Source organism: Puntigrus tetrazona, chromosome 22 (genome assembly GCF_018831695.1).
Source record: "Puntigrus tetrazona isolate hp1 chromosome 22, ASM1883169v1, whole genome shotgun sequence".
In the NCBI taxonomy this organism is placed as follows: domain Eukaryota; kingdom Metazoa; phylum Chordata; class Actinopteri; order Cypriniformes; family Cyprinidae; genus Puntigrus; species Puntigrus tetrazona.
The window spans coordinates 7,827,590-7,848,746 of NC_056720.1; the positions used below are offsets into that span (position 1 = coordinate 7,827,590).

A 21,157-nucleotide genomic window follows, 5' to 3' on the forward strand; every position below is an offset into this window, starting at 1 on the left:
TAGCATTGGATCTAAAAAACAGCATAAAAAGAAAAAATAACAAAAAACAAGCTTTTTTTAAAAAATTGCACACGGCTAACAACTACTCAGAACACTATCAAAACCAAATAGTAATGTTTTAAAAACCATCACTTAGCAACAGGCTAGCAATTAACCCTAGCAACAACATATTGTAGCAATGCACTAAAACTTAAACTTAGCTAGAAGGCATCTAGAAATACATTAACAACTCAGCAGAACTTTAGCAACTTACTAGCAACTACCAGAATCACATAACAATGGTTTCCAGAGCCCCTTGGCAAAACCCCTCTGAACATCCTAGCAAACATCACAGCATGTGTTAAAATCCATTCTAAACCATACAGTGAACAAGCTAGGTCCTGAACGCTGTTGCAACCACATAGCAACTACCCTCAAAAAACCCTTAGCAACAACCTAGCAACCCTAAACCCCAATCAGCACCCCTTAGCACTAGCAATGTGCTGAAAATCAGTTTATTATTAGTTTATTACTCTCTTACAGATTTAGACCAGTCATCCATCTCTCCAGCACTTAGCGCAGTAACTTGAGATAACATTCGATTAATGTATGAGTTAAATTAATTTTAAACTTATTTTTAAAGCGCCGTTGAAGATCAAAGTAAAATACATGTTGCTTAATGCTCTTATTTTTTGGACTAGAACTAGAACTAACGCGGATGATAAATGGACTCACCTGTTTTGGCTTTGCAGGATCGTCTGTTGGCCTGCAGGCTGAAGCCATCTGTGCAAGCGCATCTGTACGATCCCTGCGTGTTCATACAGATTTGACTGCATGTCCCATAATCCCTGCATTCATCATGATCTGCGGGCAACAGCGGGGCTATTTATTAAACGCTAAATGTGCTCAAACATGACCTAAATATGCAAACCCAACTCTTAATGTCACCATTCCGCAGCAACCTATCAAAGAAACATGAATATGCAAATGCATGTTTGGGGAGGGAAGGGTGAGTAAATTGCTGTTTTGGTTAACATAACCATAATTTATCACAAAATCAACAATGATTTCTCTGAGGTTCGAGATCATGCATTGGACAACTAGATTTTCTAGAGACCTCAAAAAATAATATCAGCTGAGGTAACTTTTAATGAGTGCTCTTTTCTGTACATGATTAGAACTGCAAAAAAAGAGAAGTTAATTAGAAATAATGTGAATATTTGTTTTTGAATATTTTTTGGTGATAACTTAGCTAACAGCTTACTAGCTTATAACGCAAATGCATGGCATTTTTATCAGAAATGTCATAGGTACTCTATCTGATGTCTGATTAAAAAGATTTTAAGAAAAACTGATTTACTATCTTTCGAATTATGGTCATACTTAAATATTTTAAGGTTGCTAATAACATACTGTAGCCTATTAGGTTAAGATAGATCAAACTGGTTAAGAAAAACTTGTTTTAATAAAACAAAACATCACAAGCTTCTGAGACTTTTATTTTTATAAGTACTATAATCGTACAAATGTTATTTAGATTTTAAATGTACGCATCACATTACCAAAGCTAGATATGGTAAAATGTAAACATTTTCAGGTAGCTAACAGCTTAGCCTGCTAGCTTAGCATAGCTCAAAAAAAAAAAGCTCTTTCAATTATTTTAAATATTTTTCATTAGGCAGACAGGTACTGAATATAGGGATAAAATCTTATACAAATATTTCAGTCAGAGCTCAAATGAAGTTTTTATTCTGGAAAGCATATTATGGGACTTTTTATTACCTGTAATAAAGCTACGCTGACAAGTTGTTACCATAACATTAGGTGCGTTCTAGTCACTTAGGTCGGAAAATTTTTTTCTGCTTTATTCTATTATAATTATAAAATAATACAATATATTGTGTATGTAACTTGTAGCCTATATTTTTATTTTACAATTAAAAAAAAATTAAATAATATATATATATATATATATATATATATATATATATATATATATATATATATATATATATATATATATATATATATATATATATATATATATATATATATATATATATATATATATATATTTCAACAACTTTACAGACGTTGCATATCTTTTTGGCTAGTGACTTTGACTTTTCTAGTTTTTGGCTGTGTCCAAAGCATCCAAGCTGTTTTTTACTTAAACTTTTTTGTGCTTCCTACTCGTAATAATGACTACAGTAAAGTGCTACAATTAAATTCGGTGACATTTCAAAAGATGTCAGACTCTTCAGACAGAGTTCAAATGGCAACAACCAACCCTCACCTCGACACTGCCTCCCGTCCTCGTCCAGTTCGTAACCTTCCCCACAGAAACAGGCCGTCCCGTTTCTCATGATCACACAGTCGAACTGACACCTTCGCTCCTTGCAGCTACGCACCAACTCTGAGAAGACACAAACACGCATTTAAACTTTGATTCACGGTCTTAATACCGCGCACAGAGTTTGTCCCTTCCAATGAACATGCATTTACACTTGACAAAACCCTCCATAAAAGCACAATGCCATTTCACCAGTATGAAATCATTTTTTAAAAGTTGAACAGATGCAGCCTCATTACGAGACCATGATTCAGCGCTTTTTAAGTGGCACTTAAGGCCTGTTTCCGTGGATGCAATTCTTCCCGGGGAGCTCACGCTCCAAATCGCTGTCAATACGCAACGGTGGAGCACAAATTTAAGGCCCATTGTGCAATATTTATCACCTGTACAGCCTCATAATGAGGGCCGTTTTGACGACCATATTCTCCTGGATTGCTCGCCAAATGAAGATGACCCCGTCTTTATATATCGATCCCAGAAGCGGTTGAAAAATAGCAGTGATTTATAAAAGCTTGGGTGGCAGTCTGTTTCAATTACAATAGCCATAGCACCCATTTGATGTTTTTATTCATCTAGGGGTGTGGCTAACAGGTCACCTTTGCGTTTTTCGTCATTTGTGACGGTTTCAAGTGCGTGACAATACTATGAGAAAGGGAAAGCTGCAGACGGTTTAGCCATTTAATCGTGAGCGAGAGAGATTTTTAACGTGCTTTTGCTACGGAGCCCACATTAATAATAAGCATCGCACTGAGAAATTCATCGACCCACCCGAGGCGTGCGTTCAGAATGGCTCGAGTCTGACAGATTTAAATTAAGTACTTCTTTAAAAATGTATCACAGCGTTTAAGGGTAATGCAAAGCGTTTTACAATATGAGTTTAACTGAAAGTGAAATATAATGGCTTTTTATCTATTACAGGGAATGTGTATCCACTTGAGCTGAAAGATGTTTAACTATTTATGTGTGGAACTAGCAATGGGAAGCGACTAACAGTTCTTGAAATATTTCATAATCTCGGCTATAAAGGATTCTTTATTTATTTATGCAGATGGAGAGTCTGAGCCACTAAAGTCTGTAATTTTATTCTTTCACATAACAAGAACCGGGAGCAGCAAGAGCACAAGTCACATATTTTGTGTTTTCCACATAAGGAGGTGGAAAAAAAAGCAGACGTGAACAACAAGAGGGCGAGTAAATAATGACAAACCACTCATTTTGAGAGTAAACTAACCCTTTATTACTAACCCCTGGCTTGACTAGTTGTCATCTGTTTAACATTTGACAAAACAATAATTACACTAAAAGCAATCCAAGACTTTTGTCTTCCCCACTGAAAAAAATAAAAAAAAATTTATGGACTTCATGTGCATTAGACTTGTGCCAAAAATATGGCGAAATATATGACCGAGGAGGAAGCCGGAATAACTAATTGTAAAATGTTGCAACAGCACGCCAAACCAACATATAAATGACATAAAACTTGAGAAATTAAACTGACATGATTTAACCTCAACAAAAAGTGTAAATAAAGCTTCTGGCATTGTAAAAAAAGAAAAAGCGGTTACTGCAATCGTAAATGTTGATCTCCAAAAAGTAAAAAAAAAACCTCTAATAAAAGACAATTGACTTTTTCGTATTTTTGACACTTATCTAGCCCAACAGAGTTTGACTTTCCCAATATTATTTCGAAAAGACCTTTTGATAACCCCGTAAAAACATTTAATGTCAGTATTTGCCCATTGGGTATGAAAAACAGAAAGTTCACAGAAATAAATCAAGGAAAAAGAATGTGAATGTGTGTATATTTCCAAAGGCAACTGGCTTTAAATGCTGCAGCATTGAAAATGAGTGAAAACTTAAAAGCATTGATGTAAGAGGAGGAAACTAGATGTCTCGGATTCAAATCGCACATCCTGATTTTGCTGAGTTTGATCCAAAAATGTAATCTTGACCTAATGCCCAAAAGCAAAAGAAAATGTATAAGCAAAACTGACTGTAAGCCACGAAAACTATAAACTTTGCTTAATCACAAAGTTGTTCCAGGGTCAACAAAGATGTTCATCCAGGAACATGTCGCACTCAGCAAAATCAGGTTCAGCGATTCAAAACAGCAGATGGGAGAGCTGATTATCAGATGAGAATTAGTCTTTAGAGAAATCAAAGCTTCTGCTAGGAACCCAAACTTCAAACGTTAACTTCAAAAATAGGTCAAAATCATTGTTTACACTGCGAGTGGTGTCGAATGTGTTCAGCTACTGGAGGACACTCGCTGCCACCCGGATTCACACTAATCTCCTCCAAGCGGGAAGGAGGCCATTACGGGTGGACTCTCGCTGCGAGTCGGGCTCCTACACAACAGGATTTATCTCCAGTGAACTCCAGAGCTCTCCTCAAGGTGATTTTCTCTCAGTGAGGAGCCCTACTTCCTCTAACACTCGCTGGGTGATGTAGTGCTAACGGCAGCGGTCCAGGAAGGGTGCTGAGTCTGACAGGGGCGTTAAGGTAAATGCCTGTAGATCTATTTCTCTACCCCAACCCAAAGAGCTTGAACTTTAGCTGCTGTGAACAATCAATCACTCTCGGAGTCCCGTACCACATTAAAAATTGAAGCCTGGAACCTTGAAAATCTATACGGACTTAAATGCCACGCGTTTTTTCAGAGAACCTCTAAGCTTGACACATTCAAGGGATCTTATAAAACGGCTTACAAATGCTATTCATATTTTGCACTGAAATACAATTTTGTCTGAGTTTGTCTTTTTGTTTTGTGATCAATAGAGACCTGCAATGTTTTGTAAATGAAAAAAAAAACGGAGCAAGACAAAACAAAGTGCAAAGCAAAACAGCTAAATTTTCAAATTAAAACAAAGCAAAAAGAAAAAAAAGAAGACTTGTTTCAGAGAAAACAAAACAAAACAAAACAAAAGAAGAATGAGACAAAACAAAAGACAAACAGAGCAACATAAAACAAAGCAAAACAAAGTGCGACAACGCAAAAAGCAAAACGAAGCAACTTAAAAGAAACGCAAAACAAAAAGCAAAACAACAAAAGATGAAACACAAACAAATGTAAAGCAAAATCGTAATTAGAAGGTACATGAATATGAATATTAGTCAAATGGATAGCAACACAGAGGATGTGCGCAATCATATATAAACCAGTATTTATTCGTTGGACATCAAATTTAGATTTCAAATCACATGCTGTCTAAACAGACCAATCAAAAAGCTGCATCATAAGCCCCGCCCCTTGCCCAGCAGGAATCACCAGTCCAGAGAACATGGCATATGTCTGGACAGGTCTATTATTCACTCACAGCAGGTCTTCCCCTCAGTCTCCATCATTAGAGCGGCCACCGTCCCCAGGGCTCAGACAGCTAGGCCATCACTGCAGCGGAACGAGTGTGTGCTTGTGTATTTTTTATTTTTTTTTGTTTGTGTGATCAGAGCAGGTGACCAGGGGGTCCGCACCTACCAGGCGGTGTTTATAAATAGATGACAGTTGAGTAAAAACATGGTTTGCTAGAAAAGAAAGGACATCGGGTTGGAAGCAGAAGGGAAGTTGACTTTCTAAAACAACAAAGAAAATGCACAAAATTCACCAACAAAATGGCAACACACACACACCGCAGGTAATTCGGTTATCGGTTTTAGTGATTATTCCTGTACACAAACAGTAATTTAGGGAAGTAAGAAATTATACAACTAAACTGACTCGGTATGTGCAAAACCGAACTGAACCACTAGTTGTTAATAGCTATTGTCTTTTCTTCTGTATGTATGGTGCATGTAAACATGTGTGTGCCTTTTGAATTAGTGTTGCCAGATCTTCCTAGAAAACGTCCATAATAAACTAAACTTCAAAATTGATCTTGGAAATAAGCCACATACCAACATATAGCAACCTGCACCTGCCTACCTTATTAATTCCATAAACTAAAATGCTTTGTGAGCCACGCACAAACAATAAGCTTAATAAGCTTAAGCAATGCTTGTAATAAGTGGACATGGCAAACCTTCAAGCTCTTTAACGTAGCCAAACATACAAGCACAATGACTCTGTAGTCAGTAGCTTAGTTAAGGGCACTGCACAGATAACGTTATCATGCATTTTGATGAAAGGGATGATGAATATGGAAAAAATGGAGAAAGAAAATTGTGCAAAGGCCTTTATTCACATAATTACAGATGCTAGCAAGTGTTAGCATTGTTCTATAGGTGATTTCTTACTAACCCATGTCGAGTAAAGCAAGTTTTAAACAGAAGGGAACCTCTGAATTAAGAATTCAATTGTGCACAATACGATGCTAGCATACCCGAAGTTTTTTTTTTAGCATTTAGCATTGCTAAAAGTGGTTAGTAGGTGGTTGCTTACTAGCCCGAGTCTCTGTGAGAGGCGTAGTCGTCGTTTTTCAGGCCAAGGACCCTTTAAACGGTAAATGGTATGGAAATCGAAATGAAAAACTCATGGCATGTTTTCACAGTTACAGCAAAAAGTAATATTGCATAACTTCACAAACACCTGCACCTCTAACTAGAGAAACCAAAGGGAGGCAGGCGAATGTGAGACATCTGAGGTGTAACTGTGAAACAGTGCTGGTTTATTTTGCCCCTTCATCAACACTTCAGAATCGACTGCCAGCAATGGAAGAAGATTCGGATAAACTCCAGATAAACCGCTGCAAATGAACAGGTTGGTTCAGCGGCCTGTGCTCAATGACTGAATCTATATTTAACCAGATTGATGCGGCCGTAAAGGCTCTGCATTTGGAGGCTCGTCTAAATCCTAGTGAAGCTACCAAAGGACATCAACTTGGCACGTGAAACTGCCCTTCCTGTGACCACTGCGGTTTTGCCCCTGGGCAAAACACTTAACCCTCGACTGCTCCCATCATACTGTAATATGCCTGCTTTTTCAGCACTCGAGCGAACACTAGCAGTCTCGCTAGATGAATAAATGTTGAATTTATTTGATGAATTCTAACATTTGCAGCTGTTAGCTGACGACTGTCAAATTCCTTTGAAGCTACTGTACAAAATGTAATTGCTAAGCAATTAAATACATAAAAAGGAAGTAAACAAGTCATTCTGTAATACTGCTATTAACACCTGCTAAACAATGACTCCAGTGTTTGTGTTTAATAGTGAAGCTACCTGCATTTTACAAAAAATAGTACTAGTTTCTTTGTCTTAATGTCAGTTATTTGATATTTACTTAAATTGGTCTTAAGATCTTGAAAAAAACATGTCTTGAGAACTGAACTTAAAAGTCGTTTGTTGTTTTCTCTTGTGCAAAAGTACATTTGTTACGTCTACGTCGTGAGAAATATAAGGTGAGAAGACAAATATTTAAAATAAAGTAGATATTAGTAAAACAGCTTTTGTTAAAACATTGTCTAAACATTAAGTTTAAATCACAAGAAAATGTTGAAGTTCGTATCAAAAGAAAGTCGAAATCTCACAATTTTCTTGTAATCTTGCCATAACAAGTGATCTTAAATGTAAAAAAAAACAACTTCTAGGCAATAAAAAAAATGAATAAATAAAAACTGTTGCTGTGTCAATCACAAGAAAGCATTTTCTTAGGATGAGATAAAAAATAAATCTTGCAAATACAACATTTACTATGTCAAAATCATGAGGCAACTAGTAGAGATCTCAAGAAAACAGTTTGTTATGTCAAGATAATGAGAAAAGTTAACTGAAATCAGAAGAAAGTCACAAGAAAGACGTATTCTTTTAAAAACGAATCCCACGAATGCAACGTTTGTCGTGGCGATATCACAGGAAAATTAACTTTAATTGTCAAAATAATGAGAAAACATTTATTTTTGCGATTTACGTTGTGTAAATCATGCCACGATCATAAATGCAGTGACTTATATATGGAGATGATGAAATAAATTTACTCCATAAATTACATTCACAACTCTGTGACTTAAAAAAAGAACCTCTTCGGCTGGTTTAAACAGAATCTAGTTACATAAAAAAGACGCAAAACTAATTACAGCGGAATTACCAATGAACAATATCTTGAACAAATAGATTAAATCAGTTTTATACGCGTAATTTTTGGTGGCGTACGTTTTTCTGCACATAAAAAGCTTCTGACGTTTAACCTAATCAGACACGAGCATAAGCTGAGCAATTATGTTTCACAAAGGGCTGTAAAAGGAACAAAGAAAAGCTGTTGTTCCCAAGATAAATTTACCTTTAAGTTTCTGACGGTGTTCTTGTTATCCCAATGCTTTGTTTACAGTGCGAGTTGCCATTATATAAAAGCCACAGTGAGGTGTAGACCGTTTTGTTTGCTGTTGCCGTGTGTGTTTCAGGGTTTTTCAGTCGCCTTTCTGTGTGGGCCTCTTTATTCAATTCCGTTTATTCATTAGGGAATGACAATGCAGATGGGGAAAGTGAGGCTGGTGTGTTATTACCACAGGGTGCAACGCAAAGACGGTTTTATGCCTAGCACCTGTAGTATGTAGTACGCGCCAATCTATGAATGCTCAGGAGACGTAAAGCGATACCTTCAGAGGAACCATGGTCATGATCGTCCAGTGCTTTTGATCGTTTAGGTGCCGAACGAAATGCTGCAGAACGTCCACGGTGCTTTCAACGCTTCTGAAGAACTCTGAATGTAAGCTACGCAATGTAACAGAGCGACAAAAAGAGAAAGAAATGTTCAAGGCTCTTTAAATATTTGAGGTCAGGCAAAAACGGCAAGTTTTATTTGAGAAGGAACTGGAATGCTAAGTCATGAATCAAGCAAAGTGGCTTTATTCTTGAAACAATAGAATGAATGAATATCTGGGCAAAGCCATTCTTGCACAAACTGAAATACGGAGTCAAACTCAATAGTTTTTCAAACTATTCACACTCAAAATTTAGTTTTACCAATAAATTCCCAAAATAGAGATTTTAGTAATTTATTAGCTTATTTGTTAAACTATATTGGGATGTTGGTTGATATTGCGGACCATAAAGATGTTCCGTTCCTTAAAATTTGGTGTTGATGCACAAAGAAGTAAAAAATGAGCTAAATTTGATTAATAACAAAAAATTTGCTAGTGACCATATTTAAGTGTAAACGAAGCTATCCAATGTGAGAATTTGTTGTTATGTGATCGACATATTTCCAGTTTTTGTACGTAGCTGCCTGGTAAACAAACTAAATATTTCTAGCAATCACATTTTTTAATATAATAGCCAGAGCTAGCATTTGTGGTTAAAAAGTGTTTTGATGAACAGGATGAAATATTTGCTAAAATGTAACCGTTTTGACGTTATGCTATTCAGTTGTTTTGTTGCAAAAAAAATGCTAGCAAGCAAATCTAAACATAAAAGCTGTTATGTGATGCTAGCATTTGTTAAGCAGTTTAACAAAAGAGATATAATTTAGTTTAAAATTTGCTAAAACGATCTTACAATTATGTAATGCAGTTTAACTGTTTAACTGTTAATCTGCTAGCAACCATATTTTTAGCATGAGTGATGCTATCTAATGCTAACCTTTGTTATAGAAGTGAATATAATATATAATTATTTACACTGTTTTAAAGTTTCTGAAAATATTTTAGCACCATGTAATTGTGACCAGGGGCAACAATGAATTTTGCTACCAAATTATTGTAGCATTTTATTGTAGCAATGTTACCCAATGTTAGCATTTGTTGCATTTTAAAATATAAAAATCAACACGATCGCTAAATTTTACTTTGTTTTGTTTCGTTTTTTTACTATTTTTACTGTGTTTTTTTGTTGTTGTTTTTTTACATCAGCTAAAAAGATTTCATAGTCACATAACAGTTGTTCGACCATCAACAAAGTCTGATACTAAATTAAACAAAAATATCTGAACAAAATCAAAGCAATGCAATATTTTTGCAGAATAACGTCTTGCTGCTTTATATCTTGCTGTTCACTTTTTTATATATAGAAAAAAAGCGAATTACAGCATATAAAGTCAAAAACATAAAAATGTCAGTTATATTTTGCTATTCTGGCTTTTTTATTGGCAGTTTATATCTCTCGAGTTTGAGTTTATATCAATCAAAACTGACTTGATAATTTGCACCCGGGAGTTTACGTCATGAAATTTAGAGAAAAAAAAAAAGTAAAAAAAAATTTTTGTGACACAAACTGGCTTCCATATGTTCCACGTAGTTTCCTACTCAACATGTCAGACTTTGATTTTAATGCAATGTAGCATGTGTCCCTGACAAAACTGCTCCGAATTGACGTGATTTACTAAAAATACTTGCCCATAAAAACAACTTCCCATGTCTTTCTGTAGTGGATTTGTCAAGAAATTCAAGTGCCAATTTCAAGCTAGTCAGACGTTCTACGCTGTGTATTGCCTTTGAACTTCCCAAGATTCCTGATTGCTGTCTTGGCCTTCACTACAGCACACAGCGAGGGTTCTCGCTCAAGACCCCTTTTTCCATCGGAATTGAAGTTACAAACTCAGATTTCGGCATCAAAGGCTGTCAAGACTGTCACATGTTCTGAGGTTTGTTTTATCATTTGTAGGCTTTGATAAACATTCAGTAGTGGGAACTTGCAGACGGGGAGAGGAAGCGGCTGAGGCGGGCTGCACACGAGCTTCCAGAAACACGCATACTGTATACAAGAGCGGCACCAGCTTACGCTATTAATATGTTAACAGGCCACAAGCGAGGGAAAAATCTATCACTTTCTTTCCTCGGGAGATGAAAGAGAAATGGTGCATCTGTTCTACTCTGCTGTTTTTTTTTTGTTGAGCAGATTCGGTTTAGGCATTTGCCCAAGGAACGGCACCAAAAGACAATTTAAGCATACTGCTAAATGTATACAGAGAAAAAACACCATGTCAAACGACATATACACACACACATATATACATATATATATATATATATATATATACACATATATATATACATATATATATATATATACATATATATATATACATATATATATATATATATATATATATAAGTATTATCAGTAACACTCTAGAATAGGTAACACTTGTTAACTATTAACTATGACTTTTCCCTCAATAAATTAGGTTTAGGTATTAGGTAGGATTTGGGATGTACAATAAGGCATTAATATGTGCTTAATTAGCTTTGATATGTGGCTATTATTCTAATAATATACATCCTAATAAGCAACTAATAGCTACATCTGTAAAATAAAAAGTGTGTTACCGTATTATCATGCATATTGACAATATATTTTTGTCTACTTTGAAATATGCTGCACAGATGTGATTCAGCGGTCAGAACCCTTTGCGTAGAATACTGCATAGAAACAGTATAATAAGTACAATGCTATGCAGTGCTTGTTAGAAAGCAGGCTCGCGTTAGCCTCAAAAGGCTTTGTTGAAGGGAACTGTGAAAAGACTGTAGAGAGCAAGCTGTGGAGAGCAAGAGGAAAGAAAAAAAAAAAGCGCAGAAGGGACACTCAGCACATTTTCAAGGTTACAGTCCTTCCTGTCACATAAAGATATAAAGTTTATGAGCTTTAGCATTTCCTTTGTGCTATAAATGTGGATGTGTAAAATAAGGCAGCTTCTCAAGCCCAGAGGGCAGAAAGCCCATTGCTCATGTTCGGTAATGTGCAACCTCAATCTCTAGACACAGATGACTAAATGATTGCTCTGTAAATTCAACAAGACCTTTTGCCTGTGCTGTGATTTTACAGAAAGCGACAATAGTGCAACAACTTTATACAAATGCAAGTAAAAGTGAAGCTCAGGACAATGAGTCAAAAGTTTATTAGCACGATCCGATTAGCCCATGCTAATTTACTGAAACGAACGATACATGCTTCTCTTTAGATCGTTTTCTGTTGGCTAGAACAATATATCACAATAAGCCGCGTTTCTGAACAGATGCTGAATGATCCCGAATCAGGCTAAAGGCCTGTTCATACCAAGCATGATAACAATAAAGATAACGATATTAGCATCCACGCAAGACAATGATATTGTCTGTTTATACTAAGCACACATAAGCTTCCAAAAAAAACGAATTAGCTAGAATAGGATATTATGATAACAAAAACAGCATATGCTGGCTAGGTAGGTTTTGAAGCATAGATACTGGTTTGAACTGGTTTAAGATGGTCCTTAGCTAGCCATGTGCTGGCAGCTAGCTCCAGACCAGCTTTAACCAGTTTTTGATAAGCACACAACCTGTTAAAGGAGTGTCTATTTATACTAAGTACAGATAGCCAGCCTTGTTGGCAGAGGCTAATTACACTAACTCCGCCCACCGACATGTGACTGGGATAGTCAGCACTATAAAAAAAACACTCGGTTCCAGTGGAGCTTGCTTTTTGACCAAGTTGCCCTTTGCCAAACATTTTTCTCTGTTTTCAATCTCATATCACGTCACAAAGGCATTTATTTGCATTAAAAATAAAGGAAAAAATTAAAAAGTTAACTGCTGGGTATGGTTAGGGTGGGTTATTGTCCCAATAAGGTCGCATCAATTTAATAATTTGAATTAAAACGATCATTTACACTCACTTTTTTGCACTTAGTGTAAATAGCATCTGTCGCTAACAAAACATGCTATTTTCGCTTAGTCTAAATAGCATCTTCTGCCTTTTCTTAACCATATTAAGTACTAATTCTACAAGCGTAACATGACAGTAACTTCCGATCAGCTAGAAACAGGTTATCATGATAGCATGCTACGTTTTTGAACGCACGCTGATTGAGAATGCTAACACTTGGCTATCTACGATTAGCCTTTTTCCCTGATCGCAGCGGAGTACCGACGTGTGAGGCGCTGCAATTCCGTACAACAAACTTTACGCTCTTCTGATGTGAGACAAACGAGAACGAACGCGACAGATCAAGAAAATCTTCGCCGTGAAATGCGCGCGGCATCATGTTCTATCCCGTGCGTGTTTTCAGGGAAGTTAATTAAATGTGTGACTCTCTTTTTGTCTCAGTTCTGTTATCTTCTGCGCCGCTCTATGCCGTCTTTGTTAAGTTATTCATTTCACACATCTACAGTCAGTCAGTCTGACACCGGCAGACGCCGTCTGAATAATAATAAAAAAAATATATAAAGTCCTTATCAGGCCCCAGTGATCTAAATGTAATCTGTGTGAGAAGGACCGAAACAGTGGGGGAACGTGAAGATAAGCGATGGTACTGAAACACACACTCACACGCACGGCCGAAATCTCTTTATTCCCTATTCTTTAGTCTCTAGTGAATAGCCGTGGTCACCTGAAGGCAAGCTCCATTCCTCAATGACAAAACAAATCCCCACACAACCAAGAAAAATAGCCAAGAAAGGGTTTCAAAATAACACGCGGTGATCCGAAGGCAGTGCGTGGTCCCAATGCTGCTCGCTATTTTTTTGTTGTTGTTGTTTTTTCTCCTCACGTCAGAAAAAAAAAAAAAAAAGAGAAGCTAAAAACACTCCGTCAAGGTTAGTTAGGTGCTTAAGTCGATGTCAAATACCTGCAAGACTGTTTACTCAGGTTTATCGACGTAGCAACCAACATTTCAATTGGGCTGTACACAGTTAAATACAACACGGAACCATATTCACAATTCAATAAACCACCTGTGACGTGAAAATCTTACAGCTGACCCTTTTCTCTTGGATCTTCGTTAAAGGCAACCGCAAAGGAAGTGATGCTAGCGGAGTTTTCTCCTCAAAGTGCTAGACGCGACATAGATTCATGCTACATTGAGTTTTAAAGTTAAAAACTCAAATAAAATAGTAGACTAAATAGTTTACTATCTTAGCATAGCGCTAAGGTAGCAAAAAAGCACATTTGTAGTATTTTTGTAGTTAATCTTTTACTATTTACTATACTCCGGACGTTAGCATAATAGCTAGCTACAATATCCAAGTTGTTGTTGTTTTCTTATTTCAAACTAGAAAGCATCTATGCAGAACATGTTACTTTTTTCTTTCTGAAAATAAGTGCAAAAATGACACCTTCAGCTTGTCACTGGGGCGGTACACTTAAAGGTACGGTACCTTATTTAAAAATGTTAATTGGTAACTTACTAACATGGTTAAGTAAGTACTAACATGGGCAGTTTTGTTAGAGATAATGTACTTATGGTTGTTGTTTTACCATTAAAGGTACATTTTATTTTTTTTCAGTTGTTGTGCTCAATATGATTCAACAAACTGGTTTGTCGAAACTAACTAAACTAACTAATTTTAGACCAAAAGTGGTAATAGACATCTTATGACTTTTTTATGACTTATGACTATTTATAGAATTCTATTCTAGTAAAAGTTTACCGCAATTTTACTACAAATGCCATGGTTAAACTATGTTTAGTGTTGCAAATCAATGGTTAATTGGTAGTTACCATGGTTTAACTATAGTAACCGTTTTTTTGTTTTGTTATGATTGAAGTAAGGTGGGGACCATTGGAACCTAGCAACCACCTAGAACACCCTAGCAACAGAATAGCAATATCATAGCATTTACAATGAAGGTAACATTGATACACTTTGATAGCATTGCCACAAAATAAACAATATGAGTATTATATACTGCTAAATGAATATGTACCAAATTTTTGCATTTTAAAAAGTTACTAAAATTACTTTACTTTAAAAAATTACATTTTAAATAGCATAACAGCTCAAATTTTAAAAGAAAAATGTATGAAAATTGTAATTAAAATGAAAAAAAGACTGATTTCAATAATAGTGATTACAGTCTGTAAAAGTGCTTATTATTATTGTTATAATGGCATAAGCCCTGTAAAAAAAATTGCTCTCGAACAGCTTAACTCTTCTTAAATAAAATACACAAACTTCAACAACCAAAAAAAATTTATGCAAAAGTTGTTATAAAATTACAAGCTTTACATTTCTATTTTCGAATGCTTCGAAACTTCGCCTACGAGTAACTTTAAAAAACAGGAACCCGTTGAAAATTAAGCACCGCAATATTGTGCACAATAAGATCACAGACATTTATTAAGATCGTAAACGAGATTAATGCTAGTTCCACCCTATCTTTAACCCACAAGGCTAGTCTGTCTTAACGTTTACGACCAACAAAAAAAAAAAAAAAAAAACTCTGGCTCATATGACCATTCTCGTAAAGATGTTTCTCCCTCACTTCTCCTCTCTATCTGTCCCAGATTCGTATACCTCCAGGAGTGAGAGTTGATATCAGCTCTGCGGACTGATAATGTAAATTATGAATGCTCGGTTATGACAGGTGTGCAGAGAGCAATCCGAAACCGGTCTGCGGTGGAACAAAGCGGCCCCTGGTTTTCTCCTCAAAGGAGCGTGCACTTTCATACCTCCGTCTTCAAGACGCCCAATTTTATTTACTTTGAAACCGAACCAAGACTAAGATTGAGATGGAACATAAAATGTTAATGTGCAAGTTTCTTCGGTTGCTTTAAAAAGCCTGGCGTGCGCATGCGAGCGTCTTACGAGCGGTTCAGCTCAAGGTGAGGATGATGAATACCTCCATATGTTCATTTATTACGGCCGTAACTAAATACACGCATTCTCTAGACATGAACGATGTAGCTCACGCGCCTGAACGGTTAAAAAACGCGCTCGGCTGCAATACATCAGCGTTTTAGACGTAAACTAGACTGCCGTTTCCATATAAACCTCTTTTCTTGTTGCCTTTCACCACAATGTCACAAAACGCAATCCTCACTTCATCATGTGGAGAAACAGTAATTGCCTTTTAGCAGAAACCCATTATTACATTAAGCCGACTGTGCTTATCTTGCATGGAACTGACTTCAAACGACTGCAGATTTGTTGTGGGTTTCATTCCGTCAAACGTTCTTAAAATGAAGAAATAATGGGCACTTTTTGGCGTTAAGATGGAAATTGCGCTTTAAAGGTTAAAGTCTTGGCCCGCAGCTACGGACGTCGACGGACCGTCAAGATGTTTCCGGCTGGATTTCGAGACCGTTTTACGTCAAGTCTGATGCACGGCCGCGCATAAATAATATAGATATCAAAACCATTCAAGTAACTAAATAAATTTAATAGATTCATCGCATGAACAATTAAAGGGATCGTCTTTTCATCTTTTGAGATAAAACGAGCTCACTGCAGTATGAAAAGAAGAAGAAACCAATCTGCAAATATGACTTGTTTTGAACTTCCTAAACTTTCATCAGACAGTTTTACATAAGAGTCTTAAAAGACAGAAAAAAATGGCCTATTTAATTGAAATGGTCAGAGAGAGGACGAAAAATGGGGATGAAAAATTAGTTTTTGGTGCAAAATGCCAGTGGACATCGAGAGGGGGGATATAAATAAATAATAGTGTTTTTTTGTTATTATTTATTTATTTTTGGAAGAGCTCTTATACTCTAAAACAGCAGCAGCAATATTGTGAAATACTATAACAATTTATGGCACCAACATTTTTTTCTATTTTTACATATTTTAAAATTAGTGCTGTTAAAAGATTAATTGCGATTAATTGCATTAAAAATACATGTTTTTCCTTACATTATACATGTGTACTGTGTCTATTTATATGTATTCATAAATACACACATAGTGTAAATATTTAATAAATAAAATATAAAATATATATATATATATATATATATATATATATATATATATATATATATATATATATATATATATATATATATATATATCCCATGTAAACCAAAACTTTTATTTTGGATGCAATTAATCGCAAATTATTTTTTTCACTGTACTATTTCAAATATAATACATTTTTGTGATTTTATGAATTTTCAGCATCTTTACTCAGTTAGAAATAATAGTAATAACATAGTAATAACTGCTCAGAAAACAAACATGTAAACAGAACCAAATAAAATCTATTTATTTTTTGTTAAAACTGCAATTTTTTTTTTTAGGATTTTTTTAGGATTTTTTTTAGAATTCATTTGAAATATTTTGAAGTTGTAATAAATGTCCTAACTGTAACGTTTGAACAATTTAATTCATCCTAGCTGAATAAACATGCTAAAAAAACACACTTACTGACCCCAAAACTTTCACCAACAGCGCATACAGTATATCAAATCACTGCGGACTCACCGCGGCAATGCGCGCCCTCGTCGTATCCATCCTCACAGTCTCGTACTCCATTGCAGAGTTTACTGAAATGCACACACCTGTGGGTGCCGAGGCATTGGAGGTGATTGACGGGACATTTCACCTTTACCTGCCGCAAGCCTGGAGAAGAAAAGAACTTTTAATGAAATCTTGAAAAATTCAACTTCTTCAAACTACATTAATATTTATGCATTCGGCAGACGTGGACAAAAAAAAAAAGTTGGAGCAGGAATTAATTTTCACTTACAGTACAGCACCGAGCTGAACATTATGTGTTGTTTACTTGGAATTACGGTGATTATGATCATCTTCAGTGGACTTGTAATTGAAAACTGTGAACGTCTCACCACGGTTGAAACAAGATACGGTACCGCGTGACGTCCATTCAGGTTAATGTCATGCTATAACTAGTATAGAGGAAGAGACGATCAGTTCGCGTGATGTTTGAACTGAGGAGATATATCTCCACCGCGACACTCTTAAAAACGAATTACGAAATTAGAGCGCTAAGACTTTGTTTCATAGCGAAAGTAACCTGTGATCATTTACAGTGTTGGAGTACATGATTCACAATTGACGAAATGTTCGTAATATAGTGTTTTATTTGTGTGCACGACATTTTAAAAATCTTAAGAAAATAAAGGTTTTTCTTCTGAACGCGATTTACGTGAAAACCTGAGACCGCGACTGTCCCGTTGACTGCCAACTAAACACCGTCAAGGTCCAAAAAAGTATGCAAGACATTGTCAAAATAGTTAATCTGCCATCATTGGTTCAACTGTAATGTTATACAGTGGCGGGAAGACTCTTTATTCAACAATTTCAATTATACTGTGGTATAATTTTGGAGAGTATCCGCTGGATGCACGTAGTGTTCACATTTTTGAGTTAGATGCGCTGTTTTCCTTCAAACCGAAGCTTAAATGCACGAAGACAGCAGATCCTAGTGTTGTGGCTGACAGTGGAACAGTCACGAGTCTCTCGGTTTTCATATCTTAAATCGTGTTCAGAAGACGAACAAAGCTTGAAACAACATGGAGGTCAATTATCCAAATTTTCAATGTGGGGTGGAGGTTCTTTGTGAAACCATCAATGCCAGCGAAGAACCTTTGTCAGAAGAAGCAATCCAATTACGTTGCCATTTAATTTAGCAAATGACTAAAGCGCCCTGGTTTTATTCAGCATCATGTACTCGAAAATTTAAAAAAAACACACAAATTCATCTAAAACCCTCTAATTTCTTGTTTTCCATCTCAACGAAGCATAAATACAAATAAAAGCCATAAAACCGAGTCTCCCCCCCCTTAACTCAATTCATAGGGGTGCTGAGTATAAATGTGATGAGCAAAGCTATTTTAATATTCAACTCCCAGCACAGTTCCTCCTAAATATGTCTCTTAAGCACACGAGAATTTAGCACGCCTCCAGCTGTCTCTTGTGAATCACCGATTGTGGATTGCTTGACATTTCTGGGGTTGAGCAGACCACTGCCAAAACACCGGTATTGATCTCCGTCCAGATCCCCGAAAGTCTCGGCCTACAGTACGTCAGCCTCCTTAACTTTCCATTTCCTTGTAAACGATCACCCGAGTGGGTTTTTTCAAGAGTTTTTTGGAGAAAGGAAGTGTATACACAGGTTTCCCCCCCAAGGCTTTTCCCAGCGGACCTCTGCTCCACTTTCATAATCCCGGTAAAAAGAGAATATGTAATTCAACAAATAGGAGAATTGTTTAAAAATATCCTCTTAGTGTCTCTCGCTCTTCCTCTCAGGGCCTCCGGATCTCCAGAGAGGTTGAAAAGTATCTAGGCAGCGGAAGTCAAGATGGAACCTGGAAGATATTGGGGGTGATGTAACCTCATTAATGCAGCATTTTCTGTTGTTTTAGTCTCTCTCTGATGGCTTCAACCACGACCGCCCTCCGGCACGACGGCGTATTAGAAGGGGGTCTCGCTTAAAGACTAATTATGAAGGCATTCTTTTGAAACCAACAGCATGGAGGCACAGACGTTCCGAAAATGTCAAAAATAAGTGTTTTTCTTTTTGTATTATATGCATACCTGCTGCAGTTGGAGCCCCCACGCGGTACACTAACTAACTAAAGTTATGTCTCTAAAACTGAACAAAAAATAAGTAAAAATAATATAGAAAAAATTAATTAATTAAAAATAAAATACATTTATATATATATATATATATATATATATATATATATATATATATATATAATAATTTAATATATATATTATAATTTAATATATATATTATAATTTAATATATATAGTTTAAATGTATAAATTCAATTAATAAAATCTGCTATATTAAATGATCGCATACTTTACATATTAAAATATCAATTACTTTTTAAAACAGTTCCTAAAAGGTTCCTGTTCATTGACTGGCAGATATTTATTGTATTTAATTTTATTTTAGGCAATTTCTTTAAAATTAGCAACTTGATACTTAATAATTATACTTATATATTCACACACACACACTGAATTATGTATGACACATTAAATAAATCCAAAAATAAACTAACAAACAAGCATATGTTGTTTACGAATGCTGTATACGTTAAAAATATAAACGTTTAATTCAAAAATAAAATGAATGTCACATTTTCCATTTTTGTAAAATGTCATATAATATAATAAAATATTATAAAATGATAAAATAAAATAGTGATACACACACACACACACACACATTTCTTTCAAGGCTCTTTCATCCACACAAACGGCACAAATTTCAATTTCTGCTCGTGTTTATTGTCTTGAAAGTGGATTACACACTAATCTCGCGTGATTAACGGGATGAATATTAAGAGAAAGGAAAGTTAGAAAACCACAGATGGTCGTTCACAGACGAGAGACGACACACCGATCAAAGAAACCACGGCTGCGTGTTCGTTGACGTGCAATAAGAAAAGCCAGAAACTAGTTCATGCAGCTGCACATACTGTACAAGCTAAAGTGCACGCCGACAGTATATTCTCTGTATTTATTTAAATGAGCTCAGTAATTGTCAAACTGTCAGGAATAATGAGCAAGGGGCATTTATTTGACAGGAAAAATAACTTTAAAATAACACGTTTACTATGTTAGCACAAGATCTTTTCGCCGAAGGCAACTGACCTCCGCTGTGATTTCTTCTAATCTCATAAAAGCCTTGTCAGGAATATTTCCTCCCCGCGTACGCTGAATTTCAAAGGATATATCATTGCACACTATTTAAAAAAAATTATAATTACGCAGCCTGTCACACGTACAAAAGCTTTCTCATCTCTTTATCCTCTCAGAATCGGTGCATTCGAGGACTGTACCGTGTGAAAAAGAGCACAACACTTCAGGCAACAATTCCTTCAATTATCCCAGGCACAGTGTTTCTCATCCAGCGATATTTATTAGCGTGCTTTCCGGTTTCACTGAAACCCATTCGTTTCATAATAGAAACGTGAAGCGTGATTGTTTTTTGAGTTTTTGACACCGGGCAGGAATTACGTGCACGTTGGCAGGAAGGGAAAACTGTTTTTTTAAAAAAGATTGTTTTTGAATATGCAGCTTGATAATTGATTAGTTTGTGTTCTTTGTGACGATGTTGAATCAAAATTTGCTCTTCAAAGCCCTCTCAGTGGTACTCGTGTTTAAAGAATGTAAGCTCATTAATCAGGACAAAGATGTATGAGGGTATAAGATAGGAAATGTAAAAGCTGATGTAAATAATGATATTTTATGAAATATATATATATATATATATATA

The 21,157-nt window shown here is 35.8% G+C and overlaps 1 protein-coding gene across 1 annotated transcript in view; it reads right to left on the minus strand.

The window, feature by feature from the left end:
• Positions 1-21,157, minus strand: part of lrp1ba (low density lipoprotein receptor-related protein 1Ba) — a 228,098-nt gene that overhangs the window by 165,802 nt on the left and 41,139 nt on the right. The window contains 3 exon segments of the mRNA XM_043222495.1: positions 715-843; positions 2,276-2,395; positions 17,380-17,517. Coding sequence (XP_043078430.1) covers positions 715-843; positions 2,276-2,395; positions 17,380-17,517 — 387 coding nt within the window.